We start from the raw sequence: 18,192 nt of genomic DNA, 5'->3' as shown, positions 1-18,192 counted from the left end.
CTGGGGGGAAAGAAGGAAGGATAATATAAAATTGCAAGATAAAGATTCAAAAGACAGTCCACACCACTTTGTTGGGTTATTTTAAAATGGTTATTTCAGAAATTACTGTGGATGGTGTTAATTAGGAAAAAAGACTGTTCTGCTCTATTGTTTACCTATTTTAGTAATCACTAAGAAGAGGAACAGAAAATATCTCCCTGTTATATTCTATTATGCTGTTGGCTTTGGATTGCTTCTGATTTAATCAATGAACAATCTCGTTAGATTATTACGTTTAAGTACTTAAGTCTGTTGATGGATGATAGTTGATATGCCACTTGCATATTGAACACTCATTGGACAAACACACTCCTGAAGTTAGTGGCAACAACTTTAAAGAATCAGATTATTATTTTTTTTGTAAGAGCCGCAACACTAGACTAGAGAAGATTAGGGGGCTATAGCTGGCTGGCCAGTCCTTTCTAAAATGGTTTCATCTATCCTGTATATTTATCTGGAACTCACCCAGGTTTCATCATCTTCAGTGTGATACATTTCAACTTCTGTAAATTCTAGCAACATACTACAAATTAATGGGAATTGAAGTCAAACTTATCTAGACTTGGGTAAAGGTAGTTTATAAAGTGCCTGTCAGCTACAAACAACTAGATCCACACCTGAAGAGTTCAATTTGCTGTTTTATTGCTCAAGCCTAAACATAGCAGTTTTTTCAGACTGACAGTTTGCACCTGGGGGAGACTAAATAAGGTTCAGCTGCATTCAAGAGAGATCAAATTTTTCACTCTTGTAACCCATGCAGGGATTCTAGACTAAGTCCTGGTTTGACTCCTCCCCCTGGTTTGGCAGCAGGGGTGGAATCCAGCAGGTTCTAACAGGTTCTTGAGAACCGGTAGTGGAAATTTTGAGTAGTTCGGAGAACCGGCAAATACCACCTCTGGCTCGTCCCAGAGTGGGGTGGAAATGGAGAATTTGCAGTATCCTTCCCCTGCCATGCCCACCAAGCCATGCCCATAGAACTGGTAGGGAAAAATTTGGATTTCACCCTGCTTGGCAGTCTCCCTCCTATATCACCTGATATAATGATGCTCTTGGTCATAGAATAATCAAATATAATCTGGCTGCTTATTTATTTTACAGTCTTTATAGCTCACATGGGGTGTGTTTTTGTGTTTGTTGTGTTAAAATCTGTGAGAAGATATAAGAGCATCATTCTCCTGTGGAATTGTGTATGATGTCAATTTATGTATAAAAGGGGCAAGGCTGGCATCATGATGCTCCATCTGCTATGTTGTTAATTTTCACCAACCATCCCATGGCTGCTGCTGAACCCAATAAACTCAGGTCTTGAGTTATTAAGTAAATTAAAATGATTAAGAACAACAGTAATAATAAATGTCAATGTCCCTCATCGCATCGATGCCAATAAAATTTGGTTAGGATTAAAGGCCTGGTGAAATTAAACTATCTTTGAAGATCTTTCAAAAACATTCAAAACTGTGAGGCCACCACCCAGAGAGTCTATTATTTCATCCATGTCCATCTTACTTCAGAGAGGAAGTAATAGGCCTTTCAAGATGTTTCTCACTGGAAGGACAGATTCAGAAGATAGTGCTGAGATAATGAGAGAATGGCATTTATATTAGCTGGACCTGTTCTTGGTTTACACATTTCTCCAACAAAATCAGAACTAAAATTCTCAATATAATGATGAACACACAGTGACTAATGCATGAAATACTGTTTCAGCTCCTCAATTGTTTCATATACTTCTTTTGATCATTTTATAGAAATGTATTGTGTGGTTGGTAAAAGAACAAGTAGTTTCTTGAGTGAAGAAGAAAAATTTGGATACCTGTTGACTTACATTTGCCTTATTGGTCTTGTAGTTTAATGTATCTAAAAGGCTTTTATCAGTCAATGAGCAGATGTGTAGACATTCTCTCCAATCTGTATCAAGCCAACTGCATGTGCAAGTAAGGTTTCAAAATGCTTACCTCATACCTTCTAGTTCTCACAGGTAACAATTGATGATTAATAATTGGAGTTCATTGAAACTGGGTGGCTAATAAATTCAAATGAGTAAAATTGTATGCATTTCTGCATGTGTAAATAGCCATCTAAAGAGAAGAGATTATGAAGCATTATGAATGTGTTGGCAGAATATAATTTAAGCCAAACAAGTAGAAACTCTGGGGCACACACACATGTATTTCTTTTTTGCTGTCAATAATAATTTGATCGTCCTTGGTTCAATGTTTGAGAAATGAAGTAATTGGAAATGAGGTTTCATATCCCAGAAAGCTTCACAAAATTTGGAAAATCCAGCTTTTCAAATTTCGAAAAGGAGACAAGGCAAATGAAAGACTTTTAAATTCAGTTGGCATAAGCATTTATTGAATTTCAAGAACTTGATCAGGACCTTTGTACAGTAAAGAGTTTAAAGGAATATCCTGAAGCTGAATGTGTGCATATAAATTTGTTGCATGCCTGGAAGACAAAAATGGAAGATACCTTCAAACTCAATTACACCAATACTACTTAACTAGTTTCTTAATCACCCAGGAGGTTGCAGATATGTTTATTTATTTCCATCCAGGACAGTTTTAGTGTGTCTTCTTTTCTTAATATTTTCATCTTCTTCTAATTTAACGCTTACTTCATTTTCTCAGTGCCCTATTTTAGGTTGCAATTTTTAATGTGCAAATAACATTACAGAATCTGGGGATATGCAGATTTGAACATAAAGTATACAGCAGCATATAATAATATTCTGGTGTGCAAAGAAGCTTGGTATAGCTGGACCAGGTAAATTTATCTTTAAAATGTGAGCCATGTGAACTCCTCATTCAGCAGTAATAAGAGACTGAATCCCAGATAGGTCTATGACATAGAATGTAATTGTCTCTTAAAAATGAAGAGTTAATGAATAGCACTGACTCCATCTTTTCACAGATGTGAGAATATAATGTGCTACAGATAGTCTTCAATTTATTAACATTTATTTAATGACCATTCAAAGTTATAACGGCACTGAAAAAAGCAATTTATGACCATTTTTTCACACTTATGACCATTGCAGCATCCCTATGGTCATGTGATCATCTTTTGCGACCCTCTGACAAGCAAAGTCAATAGGGAAGCCAGATTCGCTTAACAACCATGTTACTAACTTAACCACCAGTGATTCACTTAACAACTGTGGCAAGAAAGTTCGTAAAAAGGGGCAAAACTCACTTAACAACAGAAATTTTGGGCTCAGTTGTGGTCATAAGTAGAGGACTACCTGTAATTTGCTAGTTTGGGTAATTCAAAATCCAGGAAAAATACTCAAAACCCCTTTGTGAAAAATGGCTCCTGGGCTGATGGGATGTATTTTATGAGACTGGTTACTTGTAAGTTACTTACAGCCAAGATTGGTTTTCTTACAGTGGCAGAACATCATTGTTGCCGGACAAGTCATCCTTTAACTCAAGATTCAGCGATGTTTCATTCTTAAAGGAAATTTTGTGCATTATGTGATTAATGTATGAAATATATCAACTTTGAGCCTTTGAATTGGCTTCATATTGATGAAAAGATTGTGTTAATATGATTCCACATAATCTAAATTTAACTAGTTTAAAAGTTAATTTGTATTATCCTATATTGAGATGTTCTTAGCAATCTTGTAGTGCAACACTGTGGAATAACGATGATTTAAATGTTATTTTGCTCTTTAACATTTTTAACGTTATTATTTTTCTATTTTATTTTCCTTTTTCCTATTTATATTTTGCTAGAATCTGTGTTACTCCATATGATTTCCCTGATTTTACAGTTTTGTTGAAACTAGTTGAACTGTACATACAAGTCTTTGTTTTTTTCTGTGTTAACTATACTTTTAAGAAAATAATAAAATGAAAAAAAAGTCATCACCATAAATTATTTTGCATCCGGTCAGATCTACTATCAACTCAGGAAGGTCAAAAGATGCTGGCCCTGAAGAGAGAGGAATATAATGAATTGCAGTAACCACTAGGGGGCTTAGAGGGCACAAAATTTTGGTGTAGCTTGCAAATCTCCAAAAGGAAAACGAGGCAAAAAGATTTGTATGCCATTGTTCTTACAACAATAGAAAGACCCAAATGTCAAAGTGACTAAGGTTTCTCGGTATCTTACTTAGGAAAGAATGCTAATTCCAAATACGGTAGGTATCAACTTTTTAAAAAAATACTAGCTGCTATAATAAATGGCTTTTTAACTTCTTCCACATATTATCTTTTTACATTTGTCCAATACATTTGTGCATTTAATCCTGTCTCAAACTATTCTGCTAGTTTTTTTAAAAAAATAAATTAAAACCTAAACAGCCTGACACAAAATGCCATTGCTTGCCTTTTGATCAAGTGTATGAAATTCTATTATCAGTTTCTTGCAGAATCTGTAAACAAAGCTATGTATATAACCAAGTCAATTTTTTCCTCAGTGACATTTTCTGGGTGCAATGAAGATCTTCATACTTACACGCAGAGTGGAAATGAACCGATGCAGCCCAATTTGTACAATCTATGAACAGCTTTGCCCTATGAATCCTATTTGTTTATAAACTGGCCAAAAAAGTGTCCAGTGCATTGAATCTGTACATTTAGTTTTCTCTACTGTGTTAGACTTGGATCTATATAATAAGTGACTAGTGCTCATTAATTGCAGGTAGGAGTGTAGTTCTGGTCAGGTAGGAACATACAGAGTTGAATGTATGAGTGCTAGGCACTATACTAGTCTTTCCAAACTTGATGCCTTCCAGATGAGTTGTGACTAACACCCGGGCTACAATGCTGGGGTTTCTAGTCCCAACACAACTGGAGGGCATCAGGCTGGGAAAACTGAACAATGACAGTCATGTCTAAACACATCTGCATGCTCTCATTTCTCCTGCTTGCTTGCACAACAATTAAAGATCTGCAGCTGTGGACTACAAGTGAATTCCCATATTCAGATTAACATCAAAGCCATGCCGCAGTTACATATTTAAGTCAATATGGTGAGTTGTAGGCAGAGACTTGGAATTCAATCAGGAAGCTCGACTCCAAATCTCAGTTCAGCTGTGAATTTGGTGGCCTTGGACCAACCATTTTCTTTCGGCTAAGCTACCGCAACATATTGTTCTAAACAAATGAGATAATCTTCTGTAGGCCACTTGAAGCTCCTTTAAGACCACATGAAAAACTAATAAATAAGAGTATAGATTTTCAGGCCTGTATTGTGGGATGATTAACTCCTAATCACGTGACAATGCAAGCTACATGTTCTATTTCCCTTTGCTTTCTTCTAAAGTAGCAAATGGTTCAAATGGTTCCTACAATGAGAGTTTATGAATTACAGAGGTAGTGAACAATGAATGTCAATTAAGGGTTCATCTTTTGGGTGGGAGGGAATCATTGTCCTCTATGAACCCACTAAGTGTCACAACAGGGACAGAGAGAGTGGGTGGAAAACATATAAACCTTGCCTTCCCTCCAGTCTCTTTTTCTCTGATTGCTATTAGTGGCAATTAATCAAATTGTTTGGATCTCTCTACCCACAGCAATTCTGTTTGAACGAGCAAAAGTTGAAAACAGGGATTGCTTTCCAAATGATGGGAAGGGCCTGCAATGATATTGACATCCAAGAGCAGCAACAAGCCCAAAACTAATCAAGCTTTCACTTTGCGTGTTTGGTACAGCTGCATCCAAGTGCAGGGGAGCTGTGTTTGTGGTGTCACAGGCCAATGGGAAAGGACAACAGCTTAAGACTAATTGCTGTAGGAGCTTATTTTCAGAGGCCCAAATGAGTCTTTAGTTTGATTCTGCAAAGTGCTTTGCTGGTTTTCATGCTTCATCAGGCTCAGGCTATCGGAGGCGTTTAAATTCCATTAAAAGTCAGCACTAAATAGGCACCGAAGTGTCATGTTTACTTTTGAAAATCTGTCCCTTAATCTTCTTCTGGGGGTCGAAAGCAAAAAGAGGAATGCTTTTAGTGAAGAGAAGAATGGGAAGTGCTCTATCCCACACATCTTAAATTTAGGTTAGCTGTAAACTAACAGATAAAAAGCCATTTGCATGCAGTGTGCAGGATTCTTCACTTTCTGGAAATGTTGCTGAAAAAGCAATGATAAGAAACTAGAGCTATGCAATATCACTATTTTAACAACTTGTTCCTTAAATCTAATTTGGGGAAATAATGGATGGGAAATAAAATCATGCAGTGGTTTTAGTATGTGATAAATCACATGACAGTGATTTGGTAGTAAAGAGATCCTCTCTGAAATTCAGATTGAAGGTATTCATGACTATAGCTAAGGTTGCTTGGACAGTCAATTGGTGACCAGCCTTCTTCATCTGATGCCCTCCAAAAAACATTTGAACTACAGGCCCCATCATTCCCATCCATGCTGCCAGTAGGTGATGCAACCTGTTGATCAACAGAGCTGAGAAGCAATAGGGAAAGTCTACCAGAAAAGGATTTTCTATTCTTTACCCCATTATCTTTATAACAGATGGTTAGTTTTAAACTACACAAGTCACATGCTTACTGTTCTAATGCAAGATGGCTTTAATAGAGAGAGCAATAACACTTGTAGACCACACCAAGTTAGCTTAAATCTATTTATTAAATAATCTGCTCCATTAGTTTCTCTTGAAGGGAAAGTGTTTTCTCCTCACATAACCCTGAGAGGGAGGCTGAGAAATTGTGACTCACTTTCCACCAATGGCCAGTCCAGCAGGTGGCAGCACCTGGCCGACCTTGGTTCTTACCAAAAGAAAAAAAAAAGAAGAAAGAAAGAAAAAAGAAAAGAAAAGAAGGTAAAGTCAAGCCTGGCTAGAAAAGAGCAGGAAACCTCTTAGAAAACATCAAAACATTTTGATCAAAAATCAAAAAATCTAAACTGGACTGGAAAGCACTGGAAAGATAAAAAGCATCCTGGTAGAAAGCAATACTGTTGTTTGTATTGTAAGACCATTGAGTTCAATGCCTTAAAGGGAACCTACGATTAGAAACATGAATTTGGGTGCCATGGGTTATATGGCCGCTTTTATGAAGTTTGATGGAGTGGGGTTTCAGTCCCAATATTCCTCTCTCTCTCTGCATTAATCTGTGGGTGCATGTCCTCCTAGTTTCTTCCAAATTTCACACAATCTGCAGAATTCTGCAAAAATTACAGAACAGCTGTAATTTAAAGGGCCTGCGTACCTCTTGCCTGGGCAGGGAATTCTAGTCAATCTGGAAATCTGAGCTCTTAAACTGCAGCCCTGTCTCAAATATGACCCACTAGCAATGCTGTGCTGAATCCCTTTTCTCCCCATAGCTTCTTCTGAATGTTTTTATCTCTTTGTCATGCTAGGAATATGTCAGAAAAGGGAGTGGAGGGGGATGCTGCAGCAGAAGGCAGGGTATTGATTAGGGGGTAAAATGAACCTGGTTAGGGGGTGAAATGAAGGGGCCAGTCTGTTTCTGAACATTTAGAAGAATTCGTCCTGATTCCCCAGCTTTGCCCTGCCTGCCCCCCTCCCCCCATATTTTCCGGGGTTTTAGGCCTTGTGGTGGAAAACAGCATCAGAACTCAAACTGACAGGAATGGAGCAGAGGCATTTGTTGGGAGTATCAGGCAAGTCAGATGGCACTCAAAGCAAAGTGAAGGACTGAGTAGATTTTGACAGGCAAAATGAAGCAAAGTAAAGGCTAATAACTTTTAAGTGCAAACTTAAGTAACTTGTATTCGATTGGTAAGGAAAGCAAAAGAGTTGGTTAGATTTGTAAAGCTGTTCCGAGGGATTTAGCTCCAACTTGATAGCTGTGTTCATATAGTACTCATACTCCTGGGTAACTATGATTCATAGAATTACACCAATTTTCCAGGATCATAACAATGAAATGTGCACTAACTGCACTGGCTGGGTTTGCATAACACAGAAAGCCGAAATGTGGTTGTCTTTGTTTCTAGTGCCTTTCTTTCTATCTTTTCTATAGTGGTGAATGATAACCTGTTTGGATGGGCAGGATCCATTTTAAACTAAGATTTATAGAAATAGAGCAATTTTCTTTAGTGCCATCCAGTTAAGATGGACTCCATTTCCCTTATTTTCCAGTCAATGTGGGGGGGGGGAGAGAATGAGAAGGATGGGGAGCTGCATTCACACGACTCTCGGAGGGGCATCAATCCCGGCAAACACAACCATGTACACTGTTGTGTGTCCCACAAAAAGTGGGATTTCTCCAATCTCGGGGAAGAAATTTGCCTTCGAAACCTTCGCCAAGGAATCACGAACGCGACACGTAAAGCCACACAATTCTCATTACTTGAAAGTAAATCCCACCGAATCGCGTGGAACAACCACACGAAGCTGGTAACATTTCGACTTCTGCATTGGGCGGGGGGAAAGGGGGGGGGAGTCGCAGCTGCAATTAGAACAGCCGAGGTGTTCCGGCGAGGCCAGCTCGAAGGTGGAAGCGGCTAAACGTAACGACTCCCCCACCCCACCCCACCCCACCCCCCACTCTTAAAAACAGCGCCTTGCCTTCTCCGTTGCGGGCTCGAAGTCGGCCGAAAGTTTGCGAAAGCCGCTGGAACTTCCTACTCAGCCGCCCAGCGGAGGCGGCGATTTCGGCGTCGCGCGCCTTTGCGCCCGGACGCTTTTGCAAGGAAGCGCGGCTTGGCTCGAGGCTCGAAAGCCCGAACAGTTCGAATTCGAAGTCCGCGCGCCCCGTCGGCGAAGCGCTCGCGTGCGGGCGGGCGGCAGGGCGCGGGCGGAAAGCCCTGGAGCGCGCGCGCGGCCGGTCTCCTTCAGGGTTACCGCTCGCCCAGCTAAGTCGCCTCCGCCTTTAAGCCGAGTCGCTTTAACAAGCCTCGGCGGGGCAGCGGCTGGTGGACCGGCGTGAACGTAACCCCAATAAAACACGAGGATATTTTGTCTGAAAAGAACGCTTGGGCGGTAAAAAACGAAACACCACAGAAGCCGGGGAAGGGGAGGGGCGGCGGACGCCGGGGCCGCGAGAAACGAAGAGAGGGGGAAAAAAAATTAGTCTTCCTTACGGGGTGCCGAAGTTTGCTTTACTCCGCCTGCGACGCTCTGAATTCCCCACACTTTCGCTGGCCTGCGCCGCGGCTTCCTCCTCCTCCTCCCCATCCCTCCTGGCTCGCTCCTGCTTTCGCTCGCTCTCTCTCGCTCCCTCCCTGCTTTCCCCCCTTTCCCTCCAGCGGCGCCTGGACGCCTTGAGCTGATAAGGAAGACGAGAAGCGGCGGCGGCGGCAGCGGTAACCGAGGAGCGTGCGTTGTGTTGCCGCCGCCGCCGCCGTGAGAGAGAGAGAGAGAGGGAGAAGGGGAGGGAGAGAGCGAGAAAGCCGGCCCGGGAGGGGCGCGATTGCTGGGCTTGCAAAGAGCGAGCGCCACAAGCCCCGTCCCAAGCGCGTAACTCCCAATAATAATAATAATAATAAAAAGTTCCCGGCGGGGTCTGTTTGAGCCCTTCGCTTCTCCCCGGTTTTGTTTCGTTTTGTTTTTGACAGCTGGGCGCAGGCGACCTCTTGTTGGCTTTTTCGGCTTTGCCCAAGGGGGGAGAAGAAGAGAAAGTTTCTCGTTCTTACTCCCCACCTCCTCTCCGTCTCTCTCCCTTTCCCAGGACCAATAACGAGCTGCTCTGAGGTACAGTAGCGGTGGGAGGAGGTTTTAAAAAAAAAAAGAGAGAGAGAGAGACGGGGGGGGGGAGAGAGAGAGAGAGAAGGGGGAAAAGCTCCGTTGTGTTCTTTCAGTTTTGGGACGACCTCGCATCCCCCCCCCGCTCCTCCTTTCGCCCAACCTGTGGCGGGACCAGATTCAAATTTCTCGCGTCTTGACCTCGAGGCGCTTTTCCTCACCTATCGCGTCTCCCCCGTCACCCCCGACCTCCTTGCCCCCACCCCCGCCGCTGAAGGTTTTTTTTGGGGGGGTGCGAAAGCCTTGGCGTCTTCACCTCTGTGTCTGTGTGTGTGTGTGTGTGTGTGTGTGTGTGTGTGTGAAAATCACCTGGAGGGCTGTTGAGAGAGCCGGTTTGGAGGAAGTGGGTGGTTGGGTGGGTGGGGGGAGCAATCCAAGAAGAACTGAAGGAAGGAAAGAAGGAAGGAAGGAAGGAAAGAAAGAAAGAAAGAAAGAAAGGCCGGTGCAGGCGCTGCCGCTGAGAGGAGTTCCAGAGCCCACGGGGTGCCCTTGACAAGCAGCATGCAAAAATGGTAAGAAGTTTTCCAACATCCTTTCTTTATTCCCGTAAAAAAAACCAAACACCTTTCCCCCCCTCTCTCTTTTCCCCTCTTTCTTTCTTTCTCTCCCTCCCCCCCCCAATGCGCCGCAATGCAAACAGCCTTGCCTGGAAGCGTGTTTCTAAAACCGTTGAAACAAACAAGCAGTCGGCAAAAATTCCTGCGGTGCAAAGACCTGCGAGGGGGGGGGCGGGGGGGAGAGGAAAGAGAGGGAGAGAGACGGGCGGCGGGGGAGTCGAGCATGCGGGCGGGCAGGCGGGCGGGGGAGAATACAGGACAGTGACATAACTTTAAAACTTCGCCGAGCGCTTCTCGTTCCGCTCCTCCTCCCTCCCTCCCTCCTCGCCTCTGGTTGGGAAGGAAAGAATTAGATGGGAGCTCGGTTTCTTTCTTTTTGACTCCTTTAAGTTTTTGCTAATCGCATCAGAGGCGAAAGAAGATCAGGGAAGAAGTGAGCGGGCGGGGCAGGGTTGGTTTTTTTCCCTTCTTTTTTCTTTCTTTTTTTTTTTATCCTAAGGCATAATAAGGGATCGCGTTAGGGAAAGGAGGGAATGGAAGAAGCGATCCCCTTTCTGTCAGAGATGACAGACGCGGTCTTGGGTAGCAAACCGACGGGCTTTCGCGGAACCGGGCGCGTGTGTGTGTGTGTGGGGGGAGAAGAGATGGGGGATGTGTGTCCGCGCGCGCGCGCGTGTGTGTGTGTATCCGCGCGCGCGCTTGGCGTGTCTGCGATCCACAGCGCCTCAGGCTTCCAAGACCAGAAGGCAAAAAAGGATGCCGTCCGGTCGCAACTTTTTTGGGGGGGGTGGGGGGGTGGGGGGGTGGACCTGTGCTTTTACAGTTTGCATTTCTGCGGGCAGCAATTGTTAGGAAAACTTGACCGGAGTTCTAGGGAGATTTTTTTTTTTTTAAAGAAGTCTGCCCGCCCGTGTTGTCAATTCTCAGCATTGCTCGAATGTAAACGGGGAAACGTCGGATGTCTTATATGCGGTTGCAAAATGGCTGGTTTTATGTTTAATTCTCATATCTTTTTTTTTTGTTTTGTTTTATTTTGTTTCGGAAAATTTTATGGGAGTTCAAATAAATCGGACAGCCCGTGCTGAAACTCTTTTTGCCTGCGTTGTGTAACTTGACTTCTATCTAACAACTGACCCCATTTAAAGAAATGGAAAGAAATTTTTTTACTCTTATAGTTTTTTTTTAAAAAAATCCAGTAGCTCAGCTCATCGGGAAGCTTTTTTTCCCCTTTTTTAAAAAAAAATAAATCTTTAGTATAAGAATCAAAATGGATGGATTCTTCCTGGACCGCTGCCTTATATTTTAAGCATGTTTTAAGTCTTTTGAGTGCTTTGCTGTGTGGCTGTCTCACTTTGGGACGGGATGTTCTAGTTCTCAGTTTGTAACTAGAATGTATGTAGTGAAAAATCATCTCCTCCCCACTTCCATATAGTGATGTTTTGTTTCCCTGATTAAAGCCCCTATTGGAAGATAGGAAATCTGCCAAAAGCAGGAAAAGACAGCACATACATGGGTAAAGAAAGTGTCATATGCTCAGACTGATTGTAATAAAACTGGCAGAACATAAAGTGGGTTTGAAAGCAGGCTGCATGATGCTTCCAGTTTACTCTTAGAGTCAAGATGTTGTAAATTGATGCACAATGGACATCCTGTAATAATAATCTAAGCAGACTCAAGGATTAAAATGACTTAAATTTGGGTGAATATTCATGCCTCACTAGTAGTGGAAACAGCTTGAAGCTTTAAAGTCAGATGAAAACACTACAGCCCCTGTCTTAAATCTTGCATATGTTTGTCTTATATTAGAGACAAAACTTTAGAGACAAGAATGGGTTTGTAATTATTTTTGGTGTGATAAGTGCTTTATAAGTCTTTTGCTGTACATATTATTTCATTATGGTCTGGAATTGTTATTAAAAATGAATTTTTCACATTTAAAAATGAGAAAGGGAGTTTAATATTTGCTTACTCAGTCTTTAGCAAACTCATAAGTCATAAGTCCATTACAAATTAATATATACGTACTTGAATAATACTTACACTAGATAAGTCTACATAGAATTGTAACTGTTAACTGTTATCATAGTTTTGGTCTTTCCTTCAACACGCTAGAAACTTTAGTTTGAAATGTAAGTAAGAGCTTCTGCTCGGTTACAGTTTCTTTAAAAAATTCTCTTGAGTATTCAGTTCTAACTATGTATGAGTATAGCTACATACAAAGGTTTTTCAGTTTTATGAAGCTTCCAGTTCAAATGATCTTTAAAAAAATACTTTACAAGCTGGATGTTAAAAGGAATTCATTTCAACAGGTCTGCATACACACTGTGAGTGAGCATTTAGTATTAATACACCACCAGATAAGCTTCTTTAATAGGTTTTTACACACATTTGAAATGCGATAAAGATCTCTTTCAAATATTTTAGAAACAGTTACTTTAAACATTACCATTTATAAGATATGTAGTATGAACATATGTAGTTTCTTCTCTTTCAAATATTATAGAGCACGTTCTGGGTGTATATTTGATAGACTGATTAGCCCGTTGTATGAAGCCAAGCTAAAGCAGACTTTATTTTTGCTAATCCAATGATTAAATGGTAAACCTTTGAGGTTCAATTTTTTTTAAATTCACCACTTTTACGTAATATTTTATTCTAATCTTGCTTGCTGTCAGGGATGTTTCAGGAATTCTGAAATTGCCGCAGTTCAAGAATGCCAGTTTGCATTCCATGAGTGTCATTTGATTACTTTTATCTGTACAGCCTCAAGACTGGCCCAGACCTTCTCCCTGCATCTTGCCAGGTCTCCAATCACTACTGAACTGTCTTTCTTTTCTCCTTTCTCCTCTAGAAATCTGCCTGACTTTGGCCAAGCAAAAAAAAAAAAAAGATAAGAAAGGTGTGTGGGAGGAGGACATGTTTTAGCCATATCCACCCTGATAAAGTTTCCAGCAATGGAATAGGATTCACTTGCATTTAAGAGCCTTAGTACAGCAGTGAGGGGCTATATGGTCCAACAGACTCATGATTGATAACCCAAGATGTTGGATCAATGTTTATCAACAGTTGGTTTGTCCTACTGTAACTTGGTGCTGCCTCAACAATATCTTATTTGAACTTTTCCAATAAGTTGATCTACCTTACTTCCCTCCCTCCCTCCCTACTTAACTTACTCTTTCATATTTATCCATATGGCCCAGTAGTTAACAGTGAAAATTAAACAGTGGCCAAAGAAACTTATTCACTGTCCTTAAGCATCTTTCCAAAAGGGAAATATTAAAAACTACGAACACTTGTATTGTTCATAGTGTTCAATGCTTTAAGGCTCTCAGAATCGTGGACTTTAAAAGTTTGCTTTCGCTTTATATATAAAGATTCTAAAGACTCTGTTTCTCTCTAGAACATCCCTTAGAGCTGCTCAAAGACAATGAGGGAAAACCCAATTTAGCAGTGAACGGTGTAGGCTTCCTTTGGTATTTCACAGCTGAACTTGCTTGTTAGAAATGATTTGCTGATCTATAATGAACCTTTTACAGTTCTAGTAAGACATGCTAAAATATCAATTGTGCATGCCAGTTACATTATTTATAGCTTGCTAAATAATTGTAATTCCATTGTATCCAGTACTTGAATGCATAAGAGATTCAGCAAGAAAAACATTCATTGGAGATACTCTGGGTGAATACTATTTTTGTGAGATAAGTGAGAAAAACACTACTGGCATTTCTAGCTTTCTGTTAAAAAGGAAAGCAAAATCCTCTCTTCAGACTTCTGAATCAAACGACTTTGAATGTGTTTATATACTCATTGTTTATATGACAATCCTGTTCCAGGTATGCGTGTCTTGTTTTTGCTACCAGTTGCAAGTATTGCCAATATCAGTTTTTGAAGAGTATACCATTTCCTTTCAATATGTAGAAGAATGCAATCCAACGTCTCAAACTGGATTGTTTTTGAGTCAATATTAATTGAAAGTGTTTTAGTGGACTTTTTTTTTTAAAGCAAAATAATATTTACTTATTTTTTAAGTTACAGCAGATGTTTCCATTTATCACCCACATCTCTTCAAATTTTGGCTCTGGAAAATTGCTGAGTTAAAATGAACACTTACATATAGGAAAAAATAGTGTCTCATCATTGTATCCATCTCTCTCTCTCTCTCTCTCTCTCTCTCTCTCTCTCTCTCTCTCTCTCTCTCTCTCTCTGTCTCTCTCTCTGTTACATAAAATAATAACACTACATATGTAAAAGTTGATGTGCTGATATTCTTTCCAGTGGACTAGAAGAAACATTTTTAAAAAAATTATAAGCTACAATGCTACTACTAAGTAATTAGCATTTTAAATTTTCTGGGTGATGGTATAATTATTTGACGCTTTCATTCCATTTATAAAATGTTTTGATTCTAATAAGACAATTGTTAGTTTTTAAAAGTGGATTTTCCCCCTTATCTTCCAGGGACAATTCTTTTCATTTATAGTCTGCAGAGTATGCATCTTCGTAATGTAACTTCCCTGATTTGATGTGATTTTTTTTAAAAAAAAATTTTTTGTAATGAATTATAATCCGCTTTTGATAATCAAGGTAATTATTATTATTTTCTTAAGAAGCTACTTTGTTGGTGTTCTTGTTAAATAGAGAAGGTCTGGGACATATAATGGGAATTCTGAAAGCCACTGTCCAACACATCAAGATTGAGGAAGGCTGAAATGGGCTGTAGCTAGACTATACAAACAATCTACACCCATTGGTGAAACTATTACTTAATTCAATTAACATTCTGTTGAATTTTTTGTTATTTGTAACCCAGAGAGTTCTATACTCAGTGTCCCTTCCATAGGAAAGTTGGAAGATATTTTATGGGAAAATTTTACTGAACCTATTTAGCAGGAAAAATGATTGTCAGCTTCTCTGCCTAGCAGGCACAGATGGAATGGCCCTAAATGGGTCAGGTTAAGGACTCTGAAGAGCTAGATTTGGGTATATCACATTCATTCCATCCGATGGCCCAAATCAGGTATTCAAGTCATGGAAATATTACTGTTAGAGGGAATGGAAGTTCTGAATAGAAAATTCAGGGCCAGTCTAAAATGCCTGGGAAACTATCTACTATCTGCTTCCTTGTTCCTGCACCTTGGCCTCATTTAAAAGTGTTTTCCTCGTCCTGCTGAAAGTGATAGAATGGGATGAGTTAAGTCCCATTGACTAAAATAAGATGGGCAGCTACAATGTCTTTACAGTGCAGGTCACAGATATATTTTCAGAGTGCATATTTGCTGCATTGTGTTTATGGTTCTTCTAATTAATAAAACACTGATTCTTGTTTGTATTTTTTGTCAATCAAACTCCATTGACATATTGATATCATTTACATTCAGGTAGCTTTTGCAATGATTGTGACTTAAAAGTCCTGTATTCTTTTGAGATGGTTCCAAATTTGCTACTTAAATGAAAGGTTACCCAGCTATCATGATATTAGCTTGTATTTGCTAATTCAAGGATTTTGTTTGTTATTTAAAAAAAAAAAACACTGTTGCTTTCAGAGCAGAACCTTCCCAAAGTAGTTTGAATGGAAACAGTACAAATATATGGTGTGTCAAAGAGGAATAAAATCATAGTTTAAATTAAAAGATTAAAGGCACAGCAACGTTAATGTTACAATAATTAGTACAGAGCATCGGTGATTAATAAAATCTTAAAATAATATTCCAAATGTGTTTAAAGGCCAGTCAAAAGATTGGAGATTCTGCTTAAAAGGCCACCGTTTCTCATGCTCAAGAATCTAACAGATCTTAATGGCATTCTTGTGAGCAACTGATTTAAGGATTTACCAGTAGTTTCAGCTGTGCCTGCAAGTTGGTATAATGTGATGTATTATACCAACTTAGAACAACCATTGTACTAAGTGACTGGGTAAAAATGTTTGAATGGGACATATTAGTATATTCTGTGAGATGCTGGCCTAGTCAGCTTACTTTTTCCAGCTATATGACAATGGAGTGGTAGATTTTTTAAAAATAGAGTAACATAAAACTATATTTTCTTTCTTATTTTATTTAACTATAATTGATTTATATAAGCAGATAAAGATCCAGGCTAGTCTTCTCCAAATAGCAAGTTGTTTTCTTCCCTTGCTATTTCTTTCAATAATATAAATTGCAGTAGTTGAGCATGACTTTGTGCAAAGTACCCTATCCCCAAATTATATATTTTTTAAATGTATATGTATCAATTGCTTATTTTAGGTGCATCAAATTGCTTGCATATATCTAGTATATATATATTTTAGAAAATTGATCAATAAGGCGTCACTACAGAATATTCTTTAAGAAAACACTTTTTCCTAAAATCTGAATCAGTAGTTCTGATTCAGCTGAATCCGTAGCTAAATAATAGTTCTGAATGATGGTCTATGTGGCTGTTATACCTAAGATATCTTGGAACTTACCCAGCTTTGAAGGAGTGGTTGTGTATTCATGTAGAGTTTAGGGCACACACAAGTTATTAGATATGTGAGCACTTTTTATTCACTCTGCGCCTAACTTCATCCATGCAAAAGTTTTTCCATTGATGTGAAGAGACCAATTTACTCCTTGGGGATTCTGCAGTAAAGTGAGCACAGAGCTCCAATATTGATCTGGAAGTATTTGCACATATATTCTTACTGCTAGAAAGTTTGTACTAATGTTTGGTCAAAATATGCTCCTGAAATTTCAGTGTGGAGGTTCTAATCCAGTATTCATGGTGGGAGGAAAAAACCCAACAACCATCAGCTCCAATTTCAACCTGGCAACCATTTATATATCTTCACTGTGTCTTCATAATGCTTTCCCTTTACAGAAATCAGTTTTCAGATCCTGAAGTTTCTGACAGTGCTTCCCTAGACATACTAATTGGTTAGTTGTACTAAACTCTATATGTACCCAGATTAGAAAGAAACTATTAAATTATTTGTGATCCGGATATTATGCTTCTGTTAATATAGATTAAGATAACATTTAATTTTTAAGAACCATATTGTGTTGATGGCTTAATTTACATGGAAATAAGTTCCATTAAAATATCATATATAAAATTCTGCCTCTGATATATGTATTTAGCATCAAAGCCTTTTTTTTAAAGATCAAGGATGCAATCCTGAAAATATATTTACTTGGGAACAAATTGTATTGAACTCATTAGGTTTCTAAAGTATATATAGAAACATATAATAAAATAGCAAGGCGCATACTAAGAAACCATATTAATATGAGTATGAACAGTTACTTCTGAATATAACATATTCCATTTTTTATAAATGAATCATGAACAATACTGGTAGACCTTGACTTGCAACAGTTTATTTACTGACTATTCGAAGATACAACAGCACTGAAAAAAGTGACTTATGACCATTTTTCACACTTATAACCAGGGATGAAATGCTCCCGGTTCGGACCGGATCGCCCGATCTGGTAGCGATGGAGGTGGGTGGTTCAGAGAACCGGTAGCAAAAATCCCTCCCTCCCCATGCCCAGCTGAGCCACGCAATCATCAGAGGCTTTTTTTTATTTTTAAAAGCATTTTTTCTACAACCTCTTTGGCCGAAAAAAATGCTTTTAAAAGTTAAAAAAAAAAGCCTTTGATGATCGCGTGGCTCGGCTGGGATCATCATAGACTTTTAAAAGCATTTTTTCTACAACCTCTTCGGCCGAAGAGGTTATAGAAAAAATGTTTTTAAAAGGAAAAAAAGCCTCTGCAGATCAGGCAAGTCAGCTGGGATCATCAGAGGCATTAAAAGAAAAAGCCTCTGCTGATCAGGCAACTCAGCTGGGTTCGTCAGAGGCTTTTAAAAGCATTTTTTTTACAACCTCTTCAGCCAAAGAGGTTGTAGAAAAAATGGTTTTAAAAGTTAAAAAAAAAAATTGGCCATGCCCACTCAGTCA

General features: G+C 39.5%; 1 protein-coding gene and 2 long non-coding RNA genes across 4 annotated transcripts in view; 1 reads left to right on the top strand and 2 right to left on the bottom strand.

Annotated features, from left to right (window-relative positions):
* The window catches only part of LOC148115158 (uncharacterized), a 76,031-nt gene that overhangs the window by 53,083 nt on the left and 4,756 nt on the right, over nucleotides 1-18,192 (bottom strand). The window lies entirely within an intron of this gene.
* Nucleotides 2,363-9,785, bottom strand: LOC148115159 (uncharacterized). Its single transcript, XR_015732280.1, has 2 exons — nucleotides 9,050-9,785; nucleotides 2,363-3,491 (listed from the first exon to the last, which is right to left on the bottom strand). It is a non-coding gene; the product is annotated as an uncharacterized LOC148115159 (long non-coding RNA).
* Nucleotides 9,098-18,192, top strand: part of BNC2 (basonuclin zinc finger protein 2) — a 437,236-nt gene continuing 428,141 nt past the window's right edge. The window contains exon 1 of one of the 2 annotated variants that reach the window (XM_034410486.3): nucleotides 9,098-10,222. In XM_034410486.3, the coding sequence (XP_034266377.1) occupies nucleotides 10,220-10,222 (3 nt within the window). In that variant the 5' untranslated portion in view covers nucleotides 9,098-10,219. The remainder of the gene's footprint in view (nucleotides 10,223-18,192) is intronic. The other variant, XM_087886300.1, reaches the window with a different exon arrangement.

This window comes from Pantherophis guttatus, chromosome 2 (assembly GCF_059756535.1).
Source record: "Pantherophis guttatus breed Tessera chromosome 2, ASM5975653v1, whole genome shotgun sequence".
In the NCBI taxonomy this organism is placed as follows: domain Eukaryota; kingdom Metazoa; phylum Chordata; class Lepidosauria; order Squamata; family Colubridae; genus Pantherophis; species Pantherophis guttatus.
The sequence above is the reverse complement of the archived record's forward strand: the minus strand, read 5'-3'. Positions and strand labels throughout refer to the sequence as shown.